Source organism: Scophthalmus maximus, chromosome 22, assembly GCF_022379125.1.
Source record: "Scophthalmus maximus strain ysfricsl-2021 chromosome 22, ASM2237912v1, whole genome shotgun sequence".
Lineage (NCBI taxonomy): Eukaryota > Metazoa > Chordata > Actinopteri > Pleuronectiformes > Scophthalmidae > Scophthalmus > Scophthalmus maximus.
This window is the reverse complement of record NC_061536.1, coordinates 1,859,825-1,887,500: the sequence shown is the minus strand read 5'-3', so window position 1 is coordinate 1,887,500 and position 27,676 is coordinate 1,859,825. Positions and strand designations below refer to the sequence as shown.

Sequence of the window (27,676 nt, the reverse complement as noted above, 5' to 3'; positions counted from 1 at the left end):
AATAAAGGCTGTGGCACAGCGGAGCCCGAAATTGACAAGTCAGTCCGCCACCAGAGTGTCGGACAAGGCCAGAGGGGAGAGTACGCGAGCACTAACCAGGTACGCTAAAAGGTAATTCGCCACCGAGTCATTTGGGGCACAATCCTCGGCGTCTGAGCAGGTGTTCCGCCTTCAGCAGACGTGGGAAAACGCCTGCTGTGAAAATCACTGATCGGGGTGTAGCTCGCGGAGCATCATGCAGCTGTAGTCTCGGGGGGCCTAAATGAACCAAGGCTGATTTTAACCTTTAATTTAAAATTAAAGTTTTTAAATAAGTCTTTTTTAAGTTAGGAATTGACAAGGATTCGGCTGATACTGGATTTCTAAATTGGAAGGTACTTTGTGTTTGTATATACCTTTCGTCTGGCAGCTGTTGTTAAAATTAAATTGGTTAAAAATTCCAGGGAGGCACGGCAGGTTACGTGTGTCAGCAGCTGAGAATGCTTCTGACACTAATCAAAAATTGATTTAAAGAAAAGAAATGAATAAACGTCTTGTTTGCGAGAGTTTAATAATTGCCATTTAGCTACAAAGACACCCAACACACACACGTTCCCATTTTGATTAATGAACAATATACAAGTAGTACATTGTAGACTAGTGTGTACACACTTGATTATAGTTGCTATATTGTTGTTAGTGTCCTGTCAATCAATGTTACAACATCATGTGTTGGTGAGAACCTCTCTACTTTTCCTTTGTTTCATCTCTGTCATTTCCAAACCTCTCACCATCTCCACCAATGGGCATATGCTTTCAAATATGAACAATCCAAGCTGTGACAATGTCATTAAGGCTTAGAGTCTCCCAGTTCTCTTGGTATGTTTACCTTTGTGATCTTTGAAAGGATCATGTTTGTTGTCTGGTGGATGGACTGGTGGGCGCAGGCTATTTGTTTACCAGCCAGTTACTTCCTCAGCTCCCGCTCCGAAATGCACTGTTGGGTAAAATGAGTGATCCGTCCTTGTTAGACCTTGCTGTGAGGAGGGTTTTGGCTTACTGGGCTAGAAAGAGGAAAAGATGAATAATAAACAAAAACATTAGTTTTTCAGCATTTAAACAAATTCTGAATCCTACATCTACACTCCAGTTTTGAGTGACACAAATAAAAAGACGGGAAAAAAAAGACCACTTAATTATACTCTCTCAAGAAAAAGACAATTCCATGCATTTTATCATGCGAGTCTTGTGTGGCGTCTCACTTATTCTTGTTAAACCTTTTTTATCCTAGTGTAAATACAAACATTTTCCAAACTGATGACCCGTTCTCGCAAAGATGAACATTTTGCAGTGCAGCTGATTCCCCTTGAAATATTGTACAATCTTTTGTAATAAATCACAAAGCTGGAGACGTTCGATAGGGGAGAGACGCGAGTGTACATAGCGTGTGATGGTGAGTTGCCAGTGAGCTGTGTCGCTGTACAGGAGCCATTCGCTCCTCTTTGGAGTTAAGCCCGTTCCCTGTGGAGAGACTGCGTTTCATCCAAAGTCCAGCACATGCTCTGGCCAGCTCTGTCACTGTGTGGGGCGGCGACTGCAAACTGGATGACAAGGTGCACATGTGTTTGAGATTCAGCAAGAAAAAAAAAACCCCTTCCACTGCACACCTTGCCGAGCATTTCAGCCAATGTTCTTTTTTACTGTGTCATCAAGGAGAGAACAGCAGCGACAATCATGAGTCATTTACTGAAACATAACGACTGAAGCAAGAGGTGCAGGAAAACGCCGGATTGGCTGAACTACCTTGAACTTGATTTGCATTATAACACACAATTAGAGGATGTGCTGGCAGTATTGACCTCACCGATTTGTACGCAAGTACACAGTAGTGGGGGTCGACATAGCATCAATGAGAGAAGTTTCTGAAAAAGGAAAACAAAAGAGGAAAAAACAAGTCTATTTGAATGGATGTACGATGTATAAAAGTGTATTTGTTGTAAGTTGATTTTTTAAGTAAGTGATTGTTTGCTTGGGTCTGTCCAGATCGTAAGTATTTAGGTACACAGTTTGTGTTCATGAGGCTCTGTGCTTCAGCACAGGCAGTCTGAGTCTAAAATGTATCAATATAGAAATAACTATATGTGGATATAGGCCATTCAGCACCTAGTGCTCATAGGTAAGTTGCTGGAAGCCAATCGGACAAATGCACATCAAATGAATGTTTTGAGGAAAATCTTTTGCAGTCAATGACTGCCCGAAGTCTTCGACCCACTGATGATTTTGCTGATCCCTTCTTAGTCCTTCACTGCAGCTGCAGCCTCCGTCAGCAAGTTGTGAGGGTCCTTCTGCCTCACCGAGTGGAACGCCGCTCACTCGTGACTGGGATCAGGTGACTGACTCCGAACCAGTCCAGGATGTCTCTTCAGCTGAAAAGCTCTTTGGTTACTTTGACTATATGTTCAAGGATCTTTGTTCTGCTGAATTATGAAATGTCATCCATTAAGTTTTGATGCATTTGGCTCAAACTGAGCACAGAATGCTCCTGCGTACCTCTGGATTCATCCTGCTGCTTCTGTCAGCAGTGAAACCATCAATAAATGGCAGTGTACGACAAGCCCAAGTCACAAAATAACCATGACCATGTTTGATGAATGAGCTGGTGGCTTTGGGTCATACGATTGTTTTGCTCCCCACTTTGCTCTTCCCATCATTTTGATAGATGATGATTCTTCTTTTTTTCATCAGTCTACAGAACTTTGTTCCACAAATCTAGCGGTTTCTGATTTTGCAGCTTGACTTTTCTGTTTTTGAGATATTTATTCCAGGGTTGTCCATCTTGTGATTGCTCTTCTGAGGTTTTGTCTCATTAAGTCTTCTGTTGACTGATGACAAAGGAGCATATCAGCCTATACATCCTGGTGAGCATTGTAGACATTCTGCTTCATAAAAAGAACAGAATGTTCTGCTCATCAGTTGACCGGGTCGTCATTTTCTAGCTTTACAATGTGCACCGACTCGAGCTGGATCATTATCTCTTACAGCTGTGTAGTCACCTATTTTCAATCCTCAGTCAACACTGAGCTACGTGTGACCAGTAGCCAAGCAGCCAATGGCCTTCGAAGCCTTGCAATTCGGGCACTATGTGTCAAAAGAGCTACATTTCTTTAAATAAGGATGCAAACATACCCAAATTAAAAGCCGTGACTTGGTACTTCATTTAATGCAGTAAGCCTTATTTTATTTCAAACCGAATGTGCAGAAGCAGAAAGCCTGAAGTACTAAAACTGTTTAACTGTCCAACAATTTTGTGCGTGTGTGCGTGTGTGGTTATGTGTCACCAGACCCTTCTGTACATTTCCCTCATTTTCTGGCTATTGTCAGCACCAAGTTGATGCAGTACCACAGAGTCAACCACAAATTGCCTCATTAACTGTCTTTCCCACTTCCCTCTCTCTCTCTCTCTCTACCCAGCTCTGGCCAGCTACACTTGTGGTAATCCCGGACAGCTGCTCAATGGCCACCAGCAGGGGTCCACGTTCAACATCGGGGACAAAATCCGCTACAGCTGCAGCCCAGGCTACGTGCTGGAGGGTCACACCACCCTCTCCTGCCTGGCCACTTCGGCTGGTACTGCTGCCTGGGATTTCCCCCTTCCCTACTGCAGAGGTACGTCGGAGGAACAGCGGACAACTGTCCATCATAACAGCCCTTTTGGCGAAATCTGGAAATATTCTGGTCCACAACGTAAATATTTCAATTTTGTAGGTGTGTAAGATTTATGACCCCCAGGACTGACAGCCAACAGATGATAACATTTAGTTTGATATATATTTGATACTATTTGACTGAATCCATCCATCCATTATCCCTACCGCTTTATTGTGGGGGGGCTGGAGCCAATCCCAGTTTACAGTGTATGTCAAGTATCGCAGGGCAACATACAGAGACACACAGCCATTCACTTTCACATTCACAACTACGGTCAATTTAGAGTCTCCAATCTACCTAACCCTGACAATCTGCATGTGTAAGGACTGTGGGAGGAAGCCGGATTACCCAGAGAGAACCTATTTGACTGAATGTTTTCTTTTAAATAGATAACACCGAAAATTGTTGACAGTTTATTTCAGTATCAATTGTAAAGCGAAATCTTAAAATGACAAGACAGGGTAAACTGACAGCAAAGGGTTTAGTACCAATGTCCTGAAGAGCAGGTGCGCAAGTGGAGCTTCCATCAGGTAAAAATGTGATAAGCATTACTGGATCATAAAAGTCAACATGCTATTTCATCCATAGCCTCTGAAAATTATGAAAAACAAAAATCTATATTGTAGATGCAAAATTGACCTTGGTTTTGAAATCAAGACTAGTCAACCTTGCTTATATTGGATTTTATGCATCATTGATAAAAAAACATCATGTAGCCCACACACTCACACTCACACACTCACATATATTTAAACTTGCCATCACATGACCTGACAAGGTTTTCCGTGGCTTATGCTGATATCTTATTAACCATGACAGGACCTCCTGTGTTAGCTCCCAGTCAGGTGCTCTTGCCAGTTGTCCTCACCTCACCGTTGGCGAGCGTCCCTGCGGCAGCGACACCTGCCAGTGTGTGTTGTCTGACTCAACATGACATAGTTTGTGAAAATAGTTCACTGAGGGCAATCGTGATATCATTGCATGTGCATTTATCTCATGTACAAGTGAATTTGTACATATTTGAAAAACATGCACATCATACATATGCGAGTTTGCATGTGTGTGGGTATGTCCATTTGCTTTCTTGTGTGTGTTTGTGTGTCCATGTGGCCAATGGTTTGTGTCAGTGTGCCTGCTGAGCAGAGTGCTGAGACACTGTGCCATCTGCAGCAAGGCTGGGAGTCAGGAAGCCCACATAGAAGCACACATGGCTGGGCACCATGTGCCAGCACAGTCCACGCACACCCACCCAATCACACGCTGACATGTGCACATGCCTGCACATTTAAATGTGAAATTATTATGTGTTCTATAAACAATTTCTTCCAGAAACTTATAAAGGACAGCCCCCCCCCCCATTTTTTCTCCATCATAAATTAGCTATTTGCTTTTAGCACCCAAACTCAAGCTCTTTCGTTCTCCTCCTCTTTGGCCACTCAGGCTCCCTGCCGGAATGGAAAGTGCACTCGAGGATGTGAATATGCCACCCTTTTTCAGTGAAAATGACATGCCAACAACTTTTGGAAGCTGACAATTTCCCCTACGATTAACTGAGGTCTCCCAGTGCCACATAAAAAGCCCTGTGTACACCTGAATGCTAATTCCTCAATGCATAAGTGTGTCCCTCCAATTACAGAGCTTGCCCATATGTGAAAGAACAGGACACTTTGGTGCATTCAGGCCATAAATAATAACTAGTCATTGATACTGATGGCACAGATAATGTTTTTTACACAACACTAGGTTGCTTGTCATATGTGTACATCTCTTTTATGCCAAACCAACACTGCACTTTCTGTTGCTGCATATCTTTCCAGAAAAAGTCTTGCTGCGGACAAGTTCGGAATGTCACCACCTGTACACACACACACACACACACACACAAGTATTTATCTCTGGCGTGTGCTTTAACAAAGCATGGTGATATCTTACAGCATTGTGTTGCTTTTAGTTGTCCCATTTTAAAAAATAACAAAAGTGCCTGTTTTGTGTACATGAACATACATTTTCCATTGATGCACATTAAACATGAATGGTTTTTTTTATAACTCGCAAACATTGCCCATGCTTCCCCACAACTCGGTTACCATGACGCTTGAAGGAAATGAAGCAGCTCCTCACACTTTATGGAAATCCATGACATCCTAAGGGACAGCCTATGAACAGTGCATGTTGTAAAAATACAACATGCACTGTTCAATGGTGGGAATCTACAAATGACTGAAGGGAAACATCTGTCAAATTGAAGAGTTAAACAGGTTGTTTTGGTTTTATTTTATATCCAATGCTATATCCATTGTATGTTTTCAATGGTGGTAAAACACTTCAATCGGCCGGCAGCAGGCACAAAATGTACGAGGGAGCGAGTCAGGGTGAAGGGGGGAGTTATAGTCAGATACTTCCCTTCAAGTGTGAAGAAACTATCTTGTGTAGAATATCAATGCACTTCCTCATCCTTTCTTCTGTCTGCCTTCCACTTCCTGTCACTCCCACTGCAACAATCACCCGTCACCCCACTTGCCATCTCTCTCTTTCTTCACTGCCCAACCCCCCTCTGCACCTCTCTCTTGGCCATCCCCGCTTGTCACCTGTCATCCTCCTCATCCCCTCCTCCTCGTGCTTCTGTCGTGGTTTCCCAACTATTCAAGTTCACACCTCACAGGTTTCCTCTCGTCCGTACACTCCCTTGCCCCCCCTCAGGGGGGTTGCCGTGGTGACAGGTAGGATGGATGATAGACAGGGCCTGGCACCTCTCCTCCTCCCCTCTTTGAAACAGCCCACTAGCATGGCCACTAATGAATCCTGCACCACACCACCCCAACACACACACACACACACACACACACACACACACACACATATTCAGGAGTGTCAATCAGAACTACTTTTGATGCGTCCCATCTGTTTACCAGTACATACTGTAGTGATATGTATTTCCACAAATTCCAGAGATCACATGATTCCGTATTGTTGAAAGCAGTAATGAACATATCAGGGGCTGGGCAAAAGAATTATCCTGGCAAGATATTAAATGCATGCTTTATTATTTAATGGCCTCCTTAAAGTGATCTTGATGGGGGAAGAGTTGCTTTGATTAACAAAAATATGAATTAATCATAATTTAATCACACCCCCCCATGTTGCATTAGGTTGCATCACACCTCACCACCATGCTTCCTGCTCACTGTAATAGGACTAGAGAGCATTTTAAAATGATATGACTGGCCTATGCGAACATTTCCCACACTTGAACAATGTGCCGTTTGTCATTGTCAGATTTTCAAATCCAGGAGCTTGGACTTTGGCTGATGATAAAAACATAATACATGGCCAGAAATAAATATTCATAAAAACTAAATGTATATATTTTTAAATGTAAAACGCACTCAAGGTTCCTGGCAACCCCGCCCCCTCCCCCCTCCCAAAGTTCCCACTAAGTTAAGCCTACAGTATGTGACATAGTTTGGCTTGAATTTTCTTCCTGAATCATTCAGTGTCATTAGTGTTATCAGTCGGGGCATCTCTTTCCAGACAGTGTGTTCTCAAAGGGGCTTTAGCAGGCTTAATCATAATTTTGCTCAATTTGTATCTGTCTAAATAGGTTATATAGTTGATGTATTTTTAGATGGAAATTATCTCAAATTAGCGTTAAATTAAGGGTTGCATAATACATTTACACTTTTCATAATATCGGGAGGGCTTTTTTGGGGGGGCGGGGGTCTTATGTTACATGAAGAGAGCAGTATATTATGGGTCTTTTGCAACATTTAAACTATCACTGTGTATTGCAGTTATATAGTCTCTAAGGCTATGAACTCCATGCGCCCATTTTAAATGGAGTTCCCTGCTGGCTTGTGTTTTGTGTCTTGGTTAAAATGTATTCCTAAAAATAAGGAGAAAAACATAAAAAAAATCATAGGATCCGTTTCACAGAATTGGACCAGACAAGACACAAAGAAAGATTTTCATTTGATTACTTCACGGGTCTAACTTGACCTGCAGCTGTACCAAAGCTGCAGTTTGTGGTCATTATCCGTTTACATCCCTCGCTCTCCTACTGTTTCCAACTGTCTTCAATAACCTCTGTATCGCAAGTCTGTGATTATATTTGTTTTCCGACATTTGCTAAGCCTTGCTCTCATCTGTGCACTCTGCAGCGGACGATGGGTGCGGAGGCACACTGCGAGGCCAGAGCGGGGTGATCACCACTCCCAATTACCCTGCTGAGTACAGCAACAACGCAGACTGTACCTGGACGGTGCTGGCCGAGCCGGGAGACACCATTGCCCTGGTGTTCTCTGACTTTCAGCTGGAGGACGATTACGACCTGCTGGAGGTCAGCGGCACAGACGGCTCTTCACAGTGGTGAGTAGTCAGCCTGCAGCATGTTGCTGTTGAATGTGAGCTGGGCCAGGGACGCGGAGGGAAGGAGAGTCCTCTTGTGCTCGACCTGCCCACAGGTACTTTGTCACATGAGGGAAGGATGTGGTTGAAATAGGGTTGGAGGTGGTTGGGTACGTCCAGGGGAACCTAGGGTGACTAGGTCGGAACACTAGCTGTCTTGAGATGTCTTGGTGGAATATCAGAGGAAGAAGAAGTGAATCAAACAACAGGGTCATCAAATGTAGAATACAATTGGTAGTATCTTTTAAATTGAAAGTAAAGTTTTTATTTAAAAGGGCAACAGACTGCTTCCGTGCCCCTAGATGTCCCAGGTGGTATTATTGTTTGGTCACGGTCGAAAAGGCGCTGCAGTGGCAAGATGGCAGTAAGGACGCAGGTACTTTTCCTCAGAGCTCCTGATGAAGTTGTCAGTACCACTTTGGAGATAACAGGCGGGAGAAGAGGGATGTTTGTACACTCAAGATCCTGCTTTGCTTTCTGGCCCCTGGCGTTAACTAACAGCAGCATTAGCATCACGGCTAACTCAATGCCAGCAGCCTGGCTTCCGTCCAAAGCAGAAAACAAAAGTCCAAATCCCATTTTTATCATACCTTGAGTTAAATGTTTGGTAATAGTGATAGGTAGGCTGGTCGTGTTAGTAACATATCGAGTAGAAAGAAGACAAACTGTACGTCATTTTTTGAAATATCAAAACTTGTAAATCGACTCAACATCTTTCAGTCAAAAAATGTGTCCAAGAGAATCACATGGAGGAAGCAAGGCTCAGAGAGGACCAATATAACCGCGGAGATTGGGATTTCACTTAGCCATTACATTGTTCAATCAGTTTTGACATCATAATGACAAGTTTAAGCCAAAAAGTTGAGTCTATTCCCCCCCCCCCCCCCCCCCCCCCCCGGTCATTCACTCATTCTGTCAATTAGTCAGTCTCACACAAACACACATGCTCAGCTCTAATGATGAAGAGCTAGGATGTCCCGGCGTCAGTGTGGGTCTCTCACCATCTGTGGCAGCTCCTCCTCTCTCTGACAACTCTCTCAGCTCAGGAAGTAATTAGTGAGCTCGATTTCCACCGGCAGCCGCATAGTGGCGTTTTACCCACACTCGCAGGTTCGCGCGCGCGTGCACACGCACACACATGCACGGGGAAGCCCATATGGGCACAAATGGACATGGGCACAGAAGTATTCAGACTTTCGGCCACACTTCCATTTGTGCTGGCACTAGACGAATTTGCCCAACCAGATGTACTCTCCCTCACACTCGGCTGCCACAATGTTCCTCCTTCACTCAATTACCACCCAAGGCTAATATTAGCCTGAAAAACATACATGCGTTAAACACAGATGGAGGAAAGCACTTGTCATGCATCATGGAAATCTAGGACAAGTAAAAAAAAAAAAATACAGGTTTAGTTTCAGGATCAACAAGGAGACTTTGAAGTTACAGCCACAGGCAGCCGGCTGGAAGCGACAAGGGGTAAAACTGGCAGAGCCATTAGACACTTGAAATGCACAGACGTACAGAAAGAGAGAGCGGGGGAAAGACAGAGGGAAAGAGACATGTTGATACAGGTTCTGAAAGAATATGTGAGGAGTCATCTTGTGGCCCTCGGAAACTTCCGTTTGTCACTTTCACTCATTCACTCAGTAGTTAAGCAATAACATTTCTAGCGAAGAACTTGATTGACTCTGAGCAGTCTTAAAACTGAGAATTGTGCCTTGTAGTCTGATATTAAAGTCTCTTTGAATGTCTGCTTGGCTGACGGAGAATTGGTCTCCCAGACATGGCAGCCTGACTTTGCTTCTTTTGACACATTTTACAGTGTCATCAGCTTCTTGTCCCAGACTTTGATTTGCTCTCTTTTGCCTTGCGGGTTGCCCAAATCTCTTCTGGCTCTGTCGTCCTCGTGGTGAGTGTTGACGGGGCCACCCATGGCAGTGCACCTGTGGCGTGGATGCACTGTCTAACAAGAGCATGGGGAAGCTGCATGGGGAAAAAAAGTGACTTCAAAGAATGGAGAAGGGCTATTGGCAAATGTTGCATTGTGCAAGTCACAGTTGATCATGCACATTGCAAGGAAGAGGCAGCACAGTGGACAGAGGACACGGTGCAGACATGCTGGCCTGTCTCCACTTTTTCATTTCTTTCTAGTCATGCTGGCTTGGGTTTTACTTCACTCACATAGTGTTTTGAGTTGAAAAGTGGTAGCCGTCTTTTCCCAAAATGTACAAAAAAACCCACCAGCCTTTTTTCAACTCAGTCACTTAATCTGTGAGGCATCTAAGTAGCTGTGTATCTATAATTTTGGAGTGAGGAAAGGAGCAGTAGGGATGGACCAGGGGGACGACAGGGTCAAACAGTAAGAACGAGCAGACACCGGAGGAGAGAAGTGGAGAGGAGGGCAGGACCTTTTGGAAGGGAGGATGGACATGGAAGTGGAGAGCTAGATATATGGGTGGAGGGTTTACGGCTTTCCAACTCGTGGATAATTAGAGAGGTCAGGTGGAGCGCTATGATGGTGCCGACCTAAAGCTCCCACCCTCTAGCGAGTTTCCAAGTGAGCCTTTCCTTCTTTGTGGCTTGAAGATGGTGCTGCGCTCTCTTCTCCTCTCATCATGTAATTGGGCCTCTCTGTGATTTAATCACATTGGTTTGCACAGTGATAAGTAACAGTTGAGTTTAATAGAGCTCATTCTTTTCTGATCAGCTATTAAATGTAAATTTGCAATTCAACTTGGATCAAAGCACTTTCTCTTGATCCTGATTTTACAAAGAATCTCTATCCATTACTTTCAATCACAGAAGGCTTATAATCAAGTGGCGACCCACCGTGACGTTATCGGTAGGTTTGTTAAACTGCTGTTTTGAATAGGGTTGCACGGAATATTCGGCCCCCGAAATTGTTCGGCCGAAAATAGAAAAAGAAGCAGTTTCGGTGTATGTGAAAAGACAATGTTTCAAATGATGCGATCAAAAAGCTGCCAGCCTAGAATGCGGTGCGCGCACCAACATGACGGCAGAAAACAGATGTCACAGAATGACAAAAAAATAGCTTATGACCTGCCCGCGACATTCACCACATACCATTGGGTGTTAATAGGGAAAAAGTTCTCTCTCTACTCGCCCACTTTGAGTAGCTAACAAGGGAGATAAACCTGCAGCGCTGATGAGTCTTCTATCAAAGAGGGTGAAACAGACCACTGATTATAAACAACTAATAGGCTGTCAACACACGTGGTTGGTGAAACAAACTCTGAACCCCTGTACTGCATCACGACTTTAGTTGATCCACGACATAAAGATCATTACTTGGAAGTGGGGCTGAGTTACATCTGGGAAAGACGTTAGGTGATGGGATGCACATTTAGGCCTTTTAATTCATGCATTGGGTAAAACTGGCAATTTTCGGGTATTCGGCCTTCAAGCCAACAATTTTCATTTCGGCGCATTCCTAGTTTTGAAGCCTCAACTTTAGCATTTTGAACAGCGCCATATAGAACATCATTTACAAAATGGACATCATGCTGTATTGAAGTAGAGTTGAAACTAGCAAGCAAGACCATAAACTTCTCAGGAAAATGTTTAAGTGGTCCAATAGAAGAAGGGAAGTCAAGGTTCATGGTCAAAAGTGCGTTACCCTGATTGAACCACAACAGCTCGGGAGAAAGCATGTCAAGTGTACATGCTCTGTGCGTTCTTGTCACGTCTGTGTCTGTGTCTGTGTCTGTGCTTTGGGAGGAAGAAAATGAACCAGAATGAACACCATCAATCACCATCAACATCACCCCTTTGCATAAGTGAACCTGATCGCGTTCACTTGGGCTCTTGTTTACCACACCATCCGGTGATTTGATTGGCAGCCCTGCAGCGTTGGCATCCACAAAAGGCAGCACGGAAAAAGACAGCCACAGAGGCGGACCTCAGGAACTGGGATGTGCATGCAGATTGAATGTGGCAGTGGGATGAGCTGGTGACGGAATTCCACCTCCACTCGGCATTACCCTGACGGGACTTCTCCGGTGTTGACTGCCCAGGGGAACATATTACTCTGTGATTACACTGTTTGTATCCACATTGATTTTCGCCCCCATCACCATCCACTTTGAGGCAATGTAAATAACGCCCGACGCTCACCAATTGCCAGATGCTCATTCGCCTGCTTGCTGCAAAGTGGAACTCACAGCTATTTGACTTGTAATTTTCTTTGGCGCCAAATTGTTTTGCGAAGCACCATAATACATTTTCATCAACCAGCAGTGCTCCCTTGAGATGATGAAAGCAACTCCTGCAGCACCTTGGATACTGTAAAAAGCAAGTATAAAGGTTCGGAATCTGTAGTTGAAAGCACCCTGAATATTGGCATTACTCCCTGGGTTCAAACAAAGGAAAAAAAATTCTGTTGAATTAAAATGGTGCGATCACAGCTCAGTGATCGCACCATTTTACAGGAAATGTTCCAAATCAAAACTTGTGTCTTCCCTCTTTATTTCAGCGAACTTTTTTGCAAACTCCAGATCCCACGAGGGTTTTTCTTTTTCTTCTTCTCTTTTTCTGATCATCCATTGCTGACAACAGAACGCTCCCTGGGTAGATGCAACTTATTGCTTCATGTTTTGGAGATCTGAGAGTCCAATGAGTTGTGATCTCTGTAGGTAGCTTCCCATCCTTTCTCCTCTATCTTTTAACCTCATACCCCATGGACTTGAGACACCGACACTTGGCAAACATATAGATTATCTCTGCAGTGCTGATATGTGTCAACTTGTCCCAAAACATGGAGGGAGCGCGTGTGTGTGTGAGTGAGACAGAAGGAGATAAAGAGTTGTTGGAGCAGAGTACAGAAGACTGGGTATATATTGATTGGCTGTTGGGTTGTCTCACCTGAGAGAGAGTGAATAGTCTTCGGAACAGCTTTTTAAGTCCAGGAGCTGTTTTCTGTAGCTTCCGATGGGAGTTACAGTGATATGAGTAGCCTTCTTTTTTTTTGGTGGAGATAAATGCCTCAACTTTTGTTTTTGCGTTTTCAAAGAGATTGGTCAAGTTTTTATTTTAGTTTTTTCATGTTGGGCTCATGAGATTCAAGTTTGAGTTTACACCAGCTGAAGTTCCATCATAATTTTCTTTGGATGACCCATTTCCAGATTTGTGTGCATATGCATGCATCCATAGAACTGTGGAAAGTGTGTAGATTTACATTTTGCGTGCACGCCAACAGCTGTTCACCATGGGGATAACCCCTGGTCCCCAAAGTCTCTCCCAGCGGGACTCCACAGCAAGCTATTGGCTGCCAGGCATATACTCTCCTTTTAGGTATAAAACAGTCAGCGTGAGTGATTGTGCAACATATCATTTGACCATCGTGTGCCTGGCAGCACAACGACCGGCGGTTATCCACCTGTGATCCCCTGCTTGAAGACATAAATTGATGTATGTCCCGGCACTAAGGCAGTTATTTTCGGCATTGTGAATACAGAGGGTTGGCAGCGTATGCAGGGGGTCTTTTCATACATGTGTTATGCAAATGGTTATTGTGTGATAGTTGAGTGAGCGCATATTCTCGGCCTGAATGTTAAATTCATTTTTAAGCTGTGGCCTGTTTCTCACAACTCAGACTGGTGTAAAAGAAATGTTTCGCTTTGGAGCTTTACCGGTGATTCACTGCAGCATCACCAGTCGGGTCATGTCAAGGCCCAATTCTCTCCTTCTCACTCTCATTCTCTTTCTGAGTCTATCTCTCTCTCGCTCTCTCTCCCCCCTCCTACCTATATGGGTGTCATAAAGCATCTGAGTGGGTAGTTCGGTCTGATTGTCTAATGAAAGTCTGTCGTCCTTCATTATATATTCTGAAGTCCTTTACACTAAGTGGTGCTCTCATCATAAAATCCACATGCAAATCATCCAAAACAAAAGCAAACTACAGATAATGAAAGGCGTGCATCGTATTCGGCAAAGTTTCCCCCGATTCCAGACTCCGAGAAGCAGCACAAGATGTCCGTGCAGTGCAATGTCAGAAGATTTGCTCTTGATTTGTGCATTCACAAACATTGGTTGCTGTGGACTAACGTATTCCTGATGATGTGCATGTCTAAAAAGCTCACAACTGTACTCCTCCGAACTTAACAATGGCGAAGGCTCACGACGGGGAGATAAACTTTGGTTGAGATGGTAATGTTTCGCCGCCGATGTGAGGGATGGTGGCGAAGCCAGTCAAGGATCATCACGTCAAGGGCAATAGAGCAAAAGAGACCCCAGATCGCGGCGTATATCTGTGTCTAGATTTCTGTCTGTTTCTTTCTGTCTTTCTCTAGACCACCGATTTTTATTTTTTTAATCAACATCCACAATCTGTACTTTAACAGAAGTGTATGGTCGGTTAACACAGTTAACAGGACTACGTGTCCGCCAATATAAAACAGATATACTGTTTGAACATGCTGTATAATAATAGGTTAACCTGAGTTAATCTAAATATGATCTGAATATAACAAGTCGTGCGACACAGTTTTATGTGTATTATGACCAGTTGATCAAAAAATCAGCTCTGTTGGCTGCTTGACTTTTTTCTTTTTGTTATTCTATACTACTTTTTCCTGCTGTGTCAGCCGTATTCTTCTAAAACCATAGTTTTCCACCGGCGGATCGATAGAGCTGTTGCTGCCAGTCCCTCCGCCATGGCCCCTAAATGTATGTTTGTCTGAGTCAGGATTTATTAGCGACGGCACTTGGTTGAGGACTCATTCTGCAACCTGCCATCGATCAAAAGCTGCAGCCATAATGAACTTTGCGCCACCCGCCGAAGAAATGCTCCGGCGGAACATTATCTCAACACCTGGTGCTTTGCTGCAGATTGGCTCACCCCAGCACCCCGCACTTTGTTACTTACTCTGTCACACTATTCCGGCTAAGAGCAGGAGAGGAAAGGGGATTTAGAGTGCAGAGAGCAAGGTTAGCAAAAACTGGCCAAATCCGACCCAGGTACTCAATCAACCTTCATGGCTTTTCTTCTTTTCTTTTCTTTTTTTTTTGTGTCAAGGTGAGGCCTATTTCGGTTATATTGTGTCAATTACACCACAGCAAATACAACGATCCTTGATGATGTGTACCATTAATCGTCACCGATCATCTGTGTTACGAAACAGCAGGTGCAGCAATTTACTCTGCAATATTTAGTCTAACCCATAAACCGGCTCCCCCGAGGCAAGCAGCCTGCGTGGCAATGTGACTGTGTAAGCATGTCGCGCCATGTGTTACCTCAGCCCCGATCCCACCGAGACCGGAGAACATGCAGAGGTTAGAGGTAATGGGCCAGATCAGTGTGTGCCGACTGGGTGTCTCTTTAGTTGTGTTTACTAAGCACTGCACCACTGGGATCCAATCTGTCGCTCTTAACAATCCCACAGACGCACTAATGGCTTTTGATTTGCACACAGAGACATATTTGAAGTCATGCACATTGGCGTCCCGGGTATGGAAATGGCTTCACTGAGTGGCACCGTTTCACTCAAGTAAAAAAAAAAAGGTGGGGAACTTGTATATCTTGCGTATCAGATTTGCATATCTCACATTTATGACAATTTAAAGAAAAGAAGTTTAATAATCCTCTTATCCAAATGGTTTTCACTGTTTTCCTCTTGATCTATAATCCCCTGAACTCTTAATTATGCCCTTCAGGACATTTGAGCACGGACTCTGTTTATCCGCTACTTAACAGTGCCAGCTGTCTTTTCTACGCGATTTGATAGATCATATTATGAGATGAGTTGTGGAACTGTTGATACTGTAAGTCCAATGATCAACGTAGTCATAAGCACAATTATAATCTCTTGGTCCCCACATCTTTCATCATCTGTCACTTTTGTGAAGACAATCGTTGTATGCTCATGTTTGTTCGGCAGCTTCCACAGATGCTTCATCCCAGCAGCTCACTTTGATCCCTAAATTCACGTCCTGGTTAAAGTGCAGCTGACCCAATGAAGGATGTTTTGCATTACAAGGCTCATTTATGACGTTGAGATCAAAAGAAAGTGGCGGCCGAATGCAAATTTGTTTATGAGTGCCTTGCTTGGTCAACGTCACGGTTTCCTGCCAGATTCTCGTGCCTTTAAGCTTTACATGACCGCAGGGGACGTCACGCCAGTCGATGAATCAATCACAGTAATTAGCCAAGATAGATTAATAGGCAGAGGGAGGGCTGAGAGGAGAGGCTTAGACGGAAAGGAACATGTGAAATCAATCGGCCAAAAGCACAGTGCACTCAGTGGTCGGTGGTAGAGGACACCGGGACCGGCAATTAGATTGTGAAAGCAGGGCAGTGAGGACAAGTACACCCAGCTCTCTAATGCCAAGTTTACGCATTACATCTGTAATTGTGTGTGTGTGTGTGTGTGTGTGTGTAGCATACAGACTCACATGCACTTGACGAGATTCTCTCGCACTGAAAGAAAATATCCAACTGGCCCTTCGGAGCGCTCCACTTCTGAGTTGGACATCTGTCTGCGGCGAAACCTCTCGAACTGAAAAGGAGCCGATGTCGGTGTCATCTTGGCCCGGCCATCCAGTGTGGTGTGGACCTGACCTCGGATTTGAAAAATTGATTCAATAAAACATCTACAAAAACATAAACTTCATGATATTTCAACACAACACTTGTTGTTGTTGTTGTTATTTTGATACAAACAAGATATATAAATGCAAGACAAGCAGACTTCTGAGATGGATCTGTGTTTGCTGCAGTTACAGCAGAACTTCTGGTCCCTGGGCGTCCCCTGAGTGGACGGAGATGTCACAGCTTGATCTGGGTCACTGCTCAACCACAACACATCCCTGGTCTCTGTGCACAACCTCTTTTTTTTCTTTTTCTTAGAACAAACTTGAAAATATAACAACAAAGGGCACACACACACACACAGACACACACTACATGCATTGCCTCCGCTTTGAAGGACCAGCCTTCTTTATTGGTAATTTAATGTGACAACATCAGCCAAGGGCATCTGATAATTTCCCTTCTTTCTAATGCAAATCAGTTTCCTTTTGTCGGAGGAAATGCCATTGTGCAGTAACTCGTGGAGTGATGTGCTGTTTCCAGACATGGCCGCTTGTTACCGCTGAACAACTGAAACCAGAGGAATCAATTCAAACCCGGCAGAATGACAAAGTGTGACTTCAACATTGAGGAGGAACATATTTGTAGTGACGTGCGTCCACACACGATTCAGACATCACACATGTTCCTATAAGTCCTAAAGGCTGCAGTCATTCTGGAGCACAGACGGCTGATAGAAATGATAGTGACTCACTCATTCGCACCTTTGAGGACAGATCAGGCACACGGTGGGGTTTCTTCTCTACAGGCTGATCATTCATGAATTATTCCTGTATTTCAGGATCACAATTGTGGTGGGTGATGATAGAAAAAAAAGAGGGATGAAAAGAGAAGCAGGAAACCTGCCTGTTGAAATAAAGCAAGGACGTGTCTGCTGGTTTGGAATGCAACATATCTTAATCTTCTTTGGAACAGTAGGACAGGTTGCACCTGGGCATAATGTGTGGATTTGTACAGTCTGCTAAATTTGCTTCTCATCTGGTGCTAATACTGTGTTTGTGCAATCAAAGAGCGATGGTGAAATACTCCTCCTCTTCCCATTCATCAGACAGAGGTTGCCTTTTTTGGGGGGATGAGAGGGCACTATATGCAAAGCTGAATATATATACAGAGGAACCTTTATGAACTCTGGTGAATGGCCCTGACCGGCAATTACAGGCGGCATAGCAGCGCGCCTCCATAAAAAAAACCTCTTCCCAACTACATCGATAAACAAGGGGAGGCAAAGGGAGACGGTCAGTGGTGTCCCTTACCGTGAAAATCTTTCGCTGCACTATAGAGAGAAGACATTGTCTTATATTTGAAACTGTTGTCAGCTGGTTTCTTCAGTTGTATGTCTCCAAAGACAACAAAATCATTTGTGAGCATATATTATTAACTTGGGGGATACAAGCGAATATCGTGTTGCTCTACATTATAATTAAGAAAAACTTGTTAATTTGTGAAGTTGTCATGACCAGATGCCACAAACCGTGTGTAATAACTGCAAAATGTAATAATGAATGTCATTATATCATGCTTTCAGCATTTTTATTGCAATAGGTTAGATATTAAATTATGATTCACTTGCATTTTTATTACATTATTAGCAGTTTTCCATAATGAGTTTCTGCACAGGTGTTTTGCAGCTTTGTGAGAGAGTTTTTACAGTCTGTTTATTTTATTTTATTATACTTTTGAACATCCAATTATGCTCATTGCAGGCACGACAGTTGCGTCTTTGGGGGGTTAAGTTATAAAGTTATACAGTTAAGTGATCCATTAGACCCTCCCACCCCTGTAAGTGGGCTTTTGCTCAGTAGAGATTTTTGGAGAGTGCCAGCGAGTTGTCAGCATCATATTGATCCCTCAACGCTGCAATCTTTCTTAATCCCACTTTCCCCAATGACAGGATCAGACAGAAGCAAAGACTGAGACAGAAATAAAAGTTTATCTTGACAAAGCTTTTACACTTATGTCAGTCATGACCAAACTGTGAGGGAACCTAAATACACTTTTGAATTATAATAAACAGTCTTGTAATGGCTTAATCTCTTAAAATGTTAAAGCTTTTCTAATGTTGATGATCTCTAGGTTTTTTAATTTCGCACACACTTACTCACACATACACACGTCAAACGTGCATTATATCATATGTAGCAAAGGCTATCAACATCACCCCTCCGCAAAATGTGCACCTTGCACACTACTGACATTGCACTCGTCTGAGACACTGAGGCTGCCTGCTCGCCGCCATTCCTGTTTTTTAATTAGATGGTCTGATTGGAGAACATTGACAAGAAGGAGAGGCAGGGGGCGAGGAGAAGAAAATAATTAAAAATGGGGATTAGTCTGGTCCGGGGCTCATGCAGACAGAATTAACGGCCAGGGCCGCCTGCCTCTATCACTCGCAGATCAGTGTTGCTAATATCACGGTGTTATTAGCTTCCCTATCCTCCCCTCAACTGTGTGATAACGGAGGATTACTGAAGGTGCTGGAGCCAGTGAACCAGGAAAAAACACAGCGATTTGTCTTAGCACGGCTAATTAGTGAGCCGTTTGCGTGGATGGAAATGGATCAGGGATGAAGCTGTTCCTTTGACGCGGGGTCAGGTTTGGAGGCTATACTTTAGCTCAATGCAAAAAAAAATACACGTACAAACACGCAGCGATGTTGCTGTCTTGTGCTATATCCATTAATAAACAGAATCGGGCATTTAATCAGATTGTTAACTTGGTCAGTGGTGGCGGAGGCAGTGCTAGTCATGTCTGCAGGCCTGTTTGGGGACCTCCCCCTGTTTGTGTGCTAAGACTGCTCTGTCATGATAGTTACTGTTTCACACGTGCCCTGGGTGCAGGATTCTACATAATGGAGTGCTTTGTTTGATCCGTTGGTGGTTGTTGTGTTTTTCTTTTTTCCATTTCTTTTCTCTAGTTTTGCATCCACATCTGTCTTTCATGTTAAACAAGCAAACCTTAAAGGTGACATATTATGCTCATGTTCAGGTTCATACTTTTAATCTGGGTGACCACTTGCAAAGGTTTACATGGTCTAATGTTCAGAAAAGGCATTAGTGTTCTCATGCTGCCCACTCCTGCAGCTTCCCTTTTCACCCTCTGTGTAAAACGCCTGGATTTCTTTTAGCACCCCTCCCAATAAACCCCAGTCTGCTCTGATTGGCCAGCTGGCCCAGTCTGTTGTGATTGGTCAACTCCTTTCAAAATCTCCACTTCCCCTTCACCAGGGAAGTGGAGATCCTCACATTGACCCCAAAAGAGTTCAACTGTGACATCACAGTGGGAGAGAAATGTGAACCAATTGTTCTGAGCCAGGCTGTAGGGTTTAGCCAGCTCACAAAAAAACACAGGGTGGTCTTTTTTCACAGTTTCTGGGCCGGCAAGCTCCACAGAAACACACATTAATTTGCACAAACACAGATAAAGTGATTTTTGCATAATATGTCAACTTTAAGATTAAGCAAACATAATAACAGGAACATTTGCATTGCATGTAGGACAAGGATATCTATGTGAAGCATTACTGGCTGATTTTTGTGGTTTAAAAAAATCATTGTGAAATTACTGGGTCAGCATAAAGTGACATTGTCCTTAATTAGCCCCAGTGATATATAAACATTTTGATCCCTCCATATAGTTATGAATTCTCTTTGCAGTGTAAATTTAAATTAGACTGGAACTTAATTGTGTTGTGATGAAGCAGAATCTGTATTTTATTTGAAGAATTTGTTTCTGGATAACCTCTGACTCGGAGAGCTGCACACTTTTCTTTTGTCTCTTTCCCCTTTTTGTCTGAGTTCCCTTTACTTGCACACTTGATCGTGTTAGAAGCTTCTACTTTGAAGGATTTTTTTTCATGATTTGCATTGGAGGTGAAAAAAGGGCATATTGTATTTAGCCCTTTAATGTGCTATAAATAGCAAGCATCAGGGCAAGACGGATGAATAGTAGTCCCGAGGGATTATTCTGCCTTTTCTTCTCCTGGTGTGGAAGCCATGGGGATGGAATTGGAGACCTGCCTATAGGTTACACTAAAACGAATACGTTTATTGCCTTTTTTTCTCCCTGTCCAAGCAGCTCGTTGTCAAATAGACTTTGCCTCCTCTAAGTTCCTTTCTCCCGAGCTCTTTACACACAATACATTCACATTTTCCACACTTCATGTGCCCCCCCCCCCCCTTGCGTCACAGAACAACAGGATCCTTTAATGTCCTGTTAAACCCACTTAATCGTATTCATCTGTTCCTTAATGCTTCTAAAATCTGTTTAAAAAGTGGTGACTTAATGTACACCTAGTGCTCTCTCAGGTATCCTGAAAACAGTCCACTTTGTCTAACCTAAAACATATACAATATGAACAGATCAATAAATGTCATTAAAAATATATATATTAAAAAGTTTTTAAAAAACAAAGAGTTGATTTCTAGTTACAATACATTTAAAGGGCCTTCTCTGTGAACATTTAGCATCCTTCCACTGTCACTCCATTGATCCAATGTTTTCCTTCCTGTTGCCCCGGTGCCATGTTCTTGATTCCAACCCTTGGCCCTGGTTGCGGCTCAGGAAGCCCCTCAGCAGATTAGCTCAGGCTTTAGCCGTGGCCCCGACATCAAAGGTGCAATGGAAGAGGAGGGAAAAAGCAGAGGAGAAGAGACATATAGAGCAACAAACGCTGGCACCCGATGTGAGAGGGGTGAGGGGAGGAGATGGAGCAAGGCTGAGCAAGAGATGTGGAGGATGAAGGGTTCACAGAAACAGCAGGGCAACTGAAACCGCGAGCGTGCTGGGCATTCGTGAAAAGCCGGCAGACTTGATGCAGAGGAAGTTAAGTAATGGGTATGGGGTATTCCAATCAGACCAAGGTCAAACAGTGTTAGTGCAGCTTCATGTCATTATTTATTTTACACTGTCTACTGTAGCTGCCAGCTCATTTCGATTTTTCTTAATCTATAATAATACAAATGGAAAATTGGACAATTGCGAGAATGCAACTGAAAGTTTGTTCCTAAAACTTTTTTCTTTTACCATCCTACCCTCATGTAGTCCCAGAGTGAACCCTAACCATTGTGTACAACAAGCCGAGTCAAAGCAGAGGCCATTAAATATTAACATTTAACAATTCTACCCAGGCCCTGTTGGCAGTACACAGTGGGAAATAAATACTAGATGTGCATTACTCCCCAGAGCCGAGCAATTGACGTTCCTTGTCAGAGTTAAACTGGATTAGAGATGATGAAACATTTATGATCCTGTCAGGAAATCTGATTATTGTAGTAGGGAAGATGTACTGTGTTTGGTAATTTAGCGAATATAGAGTACAATATTATATACATTACATTACATTACATTCATTTATCTGGCACTTTTGTCAAAAGCAACATACAGTAACCATGGTGATGTTACCCCAAAAAGAATCATGCGAGTACAGAAGTATTTATCAAATAGGCAAAACAGCTTCAAGTTCTCCAAAATAAGTACAGTACACTTCACAGCACAATCACATATTTACATTTAAATAGATGCTTTTACTGCATAGTATGTAGCTGTCAGAACTGAACAAGGCCTCAAACATGCAGGCTCAGACACAAGGGCAGATCAGGTTAGCAGGGTTTAATCAGTCCAAGTCGGTACATAGGGAATCAATCCGTAGGCAAACACATTACAATCAAAGAGCAGGCAAAGGCAATGGTCAAAAAACAGGCTGCGGCCATACACTCACGGACTTACAAGAAATCAAGGCCGGAACGAGGCGACACTGGTGAACACACAACAAGAAGTAAGACACAAGGGGTTCAAGTACGCACACAATCAGGGGATACCGAGACACAGGTGAGCACTTCTGGGTGGGGCAGACAATCACACGAGAGGGAAACTTGACAGGAAGTGGGACGAGGGGATATGTGAGATATGCAAAAAAATGACAAAAATAATAATAATCAACGTATTGACTAGGGCTGCATGGTGGCGTAGTGGTCAGCACTTTCGCCTCACAGCAAGAAGGTTCTGGGTTTGAATCCTGGTTCAAATCAACCAGGGCCTTTCTGTGTGGAGTTTGCATGTTCTCCCCGTGGTTCTCCGGCTTCCTCCCACAGTCCAAAGACATGCAGAATGGGGGTTAGGTCAATTGGATATTTTAAATTGACCGTAGGTGTGAATGTAAGAGTGAATGGTTGTCCGTCTCTGCATGTGGCACTGCGATAGGCTGGCGACCTGTCCAGGGTGTACCCCGCTTCTCGCCCAATGTTAGCTGGGATTGGCTTCAGCCCCCTGCGACCCTTCAATGGATAAAAGCGGTAGACGATGGATGGATGGATGGATGGACTTGACTAGGAGTGGGACATGACAGTAGCTCCCTAGACCTCAACTGAGCGCAACTTGACCAACCCATTGAGATAACTTTGCCAACACTCTCACTGTGTACACATGCACATTGACAGCAACTGAACTCCAATCTACAATGTCTAATCTCAGCAAAGCAAAAAAAGATCTCAAGTCCAGCTCTCTCATGCACAATACATATCCATTCTATTTTTGGCTTGTCAACAACCACTCCCTGACTTCATTTGATTCATTTTTTAGAAGTGGCCAAGAGACAGAACCCCCCCCTTAAATGCACAACAAGTAAACGTTAAGGGAAAAAAATTAAACGAAAAAAGAACTCCAGCATGATAACAGGCATTGCCATTTATTTCTCTTCTCATTCCATGACCCCCGAGGTTCCTGACCGCAGTTCTATCGTTTACAGTTTTAATTTTTCTTTTTTAGTGATACTTCATAGTGTTCCTAAGATCACCGTACTATTTGGTGAAGTAGGACTGGAAATGAATGGGAGCCTGCTGCTCACTTACCCAATCATCTGCCCTGGCATTAACCATACAGGGTTTGGTCAGAACTTGGACACTTGTTGGTGGTACAGGGAAAACAGGTTGAAGCTGTGGTACGTTGGTCCTTACTTCTCTTTTCGCTGTGCGTCATTCTGGGCCTGCACTGGACCAGCAACATATCTAAGAGGGAAAACTGATCAAATGAAGCAAAGACTTCCTTCTTAGTCATCACCGGATACGGAGAGTGGATGATAGTCACTCATAGCATCCATCCTTCCCTCAGGCAAGCCAACCCAGGCCTGTGTTCACAGAAGTGGTGAAGTTGAGGCTAACTACCGAGCACACAATGTTGCTCCGGGAGCTCCGTGGCAGATCCCAGGACAGAGGAAATGTGAACATTAAGTCTCTCTCTCACACACACACACACACACACACACACACACACTCCTGTCCTGCAGACACCTACACACACAAGATATATATATTTATACTGTATATATCATTTTATTTGGGAGAGATTTGGTTGCTCGTGGGCATGACTTTAAAGTCATGCCATTTATTTAACTGTAGCTAATTGAGTCCAGTGGGAATGTTTGTTGGGATTGAGTTTTAATTTATGAGGCAAAGAGGCAGGGAACTTTGTTAATACATGCATATATGTTATGTATCTCATATAGTCTGGTTCACTGCCCCATTCTGTTTCCACCGTCTCACTTCATTCCAGTACGCAGGAGATATACAGCACTTTGCATAGTTACGCATCTATTTGCTTGCAAAATAAATAATCATATTTCTTTAAAACAGTCTGTTATTCGGCAAATGGATATCATTGATTTCAATTCTAACCGAGGACTCAGGCTAAATCCTCACTGTTAAAATACAGTATCTGTCAGCGGTGGTTAATGGTCTGCTCTGGGTTTTTACTTCTGGGATGTCATATCATTTAGAAATGTAGCATTTGTCTTTTTTAGACAGTGCTGGGACCTGTGTTTTGCTCAGAGTGATGAAATGCCTTTTGATTACCTCTGCTCAAACAAACAGGCTGGTGGTGGCATATTTATTTTGGCTGTGTACTTTGTTTGCAGACAAACCGTATTCCCTGTTTGGCATCCTCACAATTTTAATATAAATAAAATTCAAAATCTGAAACTTGTGTTAAAGAGTTGAAATACAGTGGAGTGATTAGCAGTAATTGCAGTTAATGTGGCTTTAAAGATGTGTTGTCTCTTTCCACTCTTTCCGTTCACACTAAACACTCTTCCATCCCATTTAACGTAATGTTCTCGTGTCTTACCGTCAATTAGACAACTCCTGAAGTGCATCGTTTTTTAAAGTCCATGTTTGTTGGGCAACACCTAAGGTCAGTACCGGGTTTCCTGTAGGGCTAGAGTCCCCACGAAGAGAACCTCAAATTAACTAGAAATAAAAATCACTAGACCTCAATATTTACCATGTATGCCTAAGTTGAGAGGTGAGGAAAGTGCCATTTTCAGCGCCAAATCCTTACTGCTTCGCTCTCTTTAATTATTCTCCGGTGACTTGGATTCATTTCTCTCCAGGACGGCGGAGGCTCTACCTCAGGGCCTTGTCCCTCTCGCTCAGGAGAGCGACATGCAGTGCAGCGCCACGTGTGACTGTGTTCCCACAGGCTCTCTGCCTGTCAGGGAAAGACTGATGCTGATTGACAGCTAACACAGGGTCTCTGTCGCAGCATCTGTAATCACTTTCACCACGGCAGGGCTGAGGCATACTCAGTCTTTGATGCTTTGATGGCCTGGAGGTACCGAATGTATTACTTTTTTTTTTTTTTTACATAATGCAGGTCTTGATATAGGGGAGCTTGAGTGCAGGATGTAGCATTTAAAATATATTTCTGTGGATGCCTTTTGCAGTGTTTGCACTTACCGTTGCGTCGTATAAGTAATTTGTCGTATGACCAATTTGTTTTATACGATCCCCATTCGTCACGACCTTCCTACCCTCTCCACAAGACACTGGGCATTACCTGTGTGTCCACAGCTGATCAGTGCCTTGCCCTGCCTCGAAATAGCTTGCCTGCTGGCTGTCACAGAGTAACAGGAAGGGGGAATAATACAAGTAGTTATTGACCTTAGTTTGCCTTTGGTTTCCCTTGACTATCGGGTGTCAAGTGACAAGGCTAATAGATAAGTGGAGGCCTTGTAGACATCAGCTGGTTCCTTTGCCACATACTAATGATGTGATCCTGTGAAAATAAATGATGGTCAAGACACTTACATACATAGAACGACAAGTGTTGTCCGTATGAGTAAGATACAGTGTGACAAATTTGTCGGTTAAATGTATTTTCTGGGAAGTGCATTTTTTTTCTCTCTGAACTGTAAGCTGAAGACTAATTTAGTTTCCGTCAACGCCACTCAATCCACAGATCCACCCCCGCAACCTATTCCATTCCTCTTAAGTGCTTCCCGCTTATGGCTCCAATATTAATGAGAGAGAAATTAACAACAGTGCCAACGGTGTCGCCATTGTCGTGCCATTAGGCTTCTCCCGTCCCCATTAACCAATGTTACCGCCGTCACTCTCATTAACGGCGCTTTACCGTTTGGAATTTAGAAATTTAAATGAATATCAATTCCCTTGCGCTTTGAGCAGGGCTATATTGAGAGAGGCCAATAAAGTTTGTTTGTTTAGCAGACGAGTGCTGTGACCACTCAGGTGCTTGCTGCATTGTGGAATAGACAAGAGTGACGAGAAGTGAAGTGGAGTGATGTCGAGCAGACGGCAGTCACCACACCAGTGTAAACAAAGACAGCTGTACCTGCGTTTACATGTCTACGTATTTTGGATGTGGTGCATGTCTACGCATAGTCTGGTTTGCTGTCTGTAGCATTGGGTTATTTTGTGATTTTTTTTAAATCGAGGAATGTGTTATAGTATATGTTGCAAACAGACACCAACAACTGCCTTCTTGAGGAGGAAGTCCTACAGTCTGGATATTAAATGTTGGCAGAAGAGGAGAGACAGCATCTTGATATGTGAGCATTGTTCAAACACAAGCGTGACTGAGGGCCACAGCAGTTCAGTGTGGGTTGCTCGGAAAACTTGAAGTAGCTCTCGTCCACATTTGAACAGCTACTCTCTTCAACACTTCAACATTGTAACCATTTCCATGGGTTAAAGTTTTCCGGCACTGTGCCAGAATTCTGGCTTTGGTTCATTTAAGATAAGCAAATAAGTATGTATACCTCCATAAGGAATCTGATCTGAAGTTTGAAACACAATTTGCTTTGACATGGATTCAATAATTAGCCTCCAGTTTCTGATTGAGCATCTTAAAGGCTACCACAGTGCACTGTACCTTTTACTTCATTTTGGACATTTGTTATTGTATAATTTGTTATTAACTTTTGTTACCTGTATCATTTGTGGTATTAAACTGACTGACCAGTGGAAAGGCTGCCACATACCCACCCCTCCATTGTTCTCCACTCACCTTACTCCACTCTCCCACATCCCTTGTTCTGCTTGGCATGCTTACATATGACCGGCAGACATGCTACTGATTAATGTGTTCATAATCACCACGGAGACAGAGCAGGGTGATTAATTCTACTCATTTAACATAGTTAGAACCTCCACTGTTTGTCTGAGTGTGTTTGTGTGCCTTCGTCCATGAATGTCCATGAATTACTGTGTGTTGTTGTGTGTGCGTGTGTGTGTGTGTGTGTGTGTGAGTGAGTGTGTGTGTGTGTGTGTGTGTGTGTGTGTGAACTGATGCCCATGGGACTGTGTGTGTTTATGCTGTACATGTCAAAAGAAATGATTTATGTATTTCCACTCTTAAAACTAGAGGGTAATTAATGTTTACACGTCATTTAAATGTCAGTGTATGAACCATGTGCAGCCTTTTGGATGGAGATGGAATTCAAGGGTGAACAGGCAGAACTTGGTGTCTTTGTCTTTTAAAGTTTCAACAGAGATTGGCAGACATCCCTGCACTGACAGATCCTTTGGGACAGAACAGGACGGTACTTTTGTTGGCATAGATGGATTTTGCAGCTGTATGTCTATATAGTGTCCTACAGTATATTATTATAGAATATCTTGGGTTTGGGGTTTTGCAGTGTAAGTCAGTGGCCACCAAGCCTAATGAAATGGGCTATTAAGGCTTCAT

The 27,676-nt window shown here is 43.4% G+C and overlaps 1 protein-coding gene across 1 annotated transcript in view; it reads left to right on the top strand.

Annotated features, from left to right (window-relative positions):
* Positions 1-27,676, top strand: part of csmd2 (CUB and Sushi multiple domains 2) — a 232,902-nt gene that overhangs the window by 58,312 nt on the left and 146,914 nt on the right. Inside the window, exons 4-5 of the mRNA XM_047330254.1 lie at positions 3,451-3,645; positions 7,845-8,052. Coding sequence (XP_047186210.1) covers positions 3,451-3,645; positions 7,845-8,052 — 403 coding nt within the window. The remainder of the gene's footprint in view (positions 1-3,450; positions 3,646-7,844; positions 8,053-27,676) is intronic.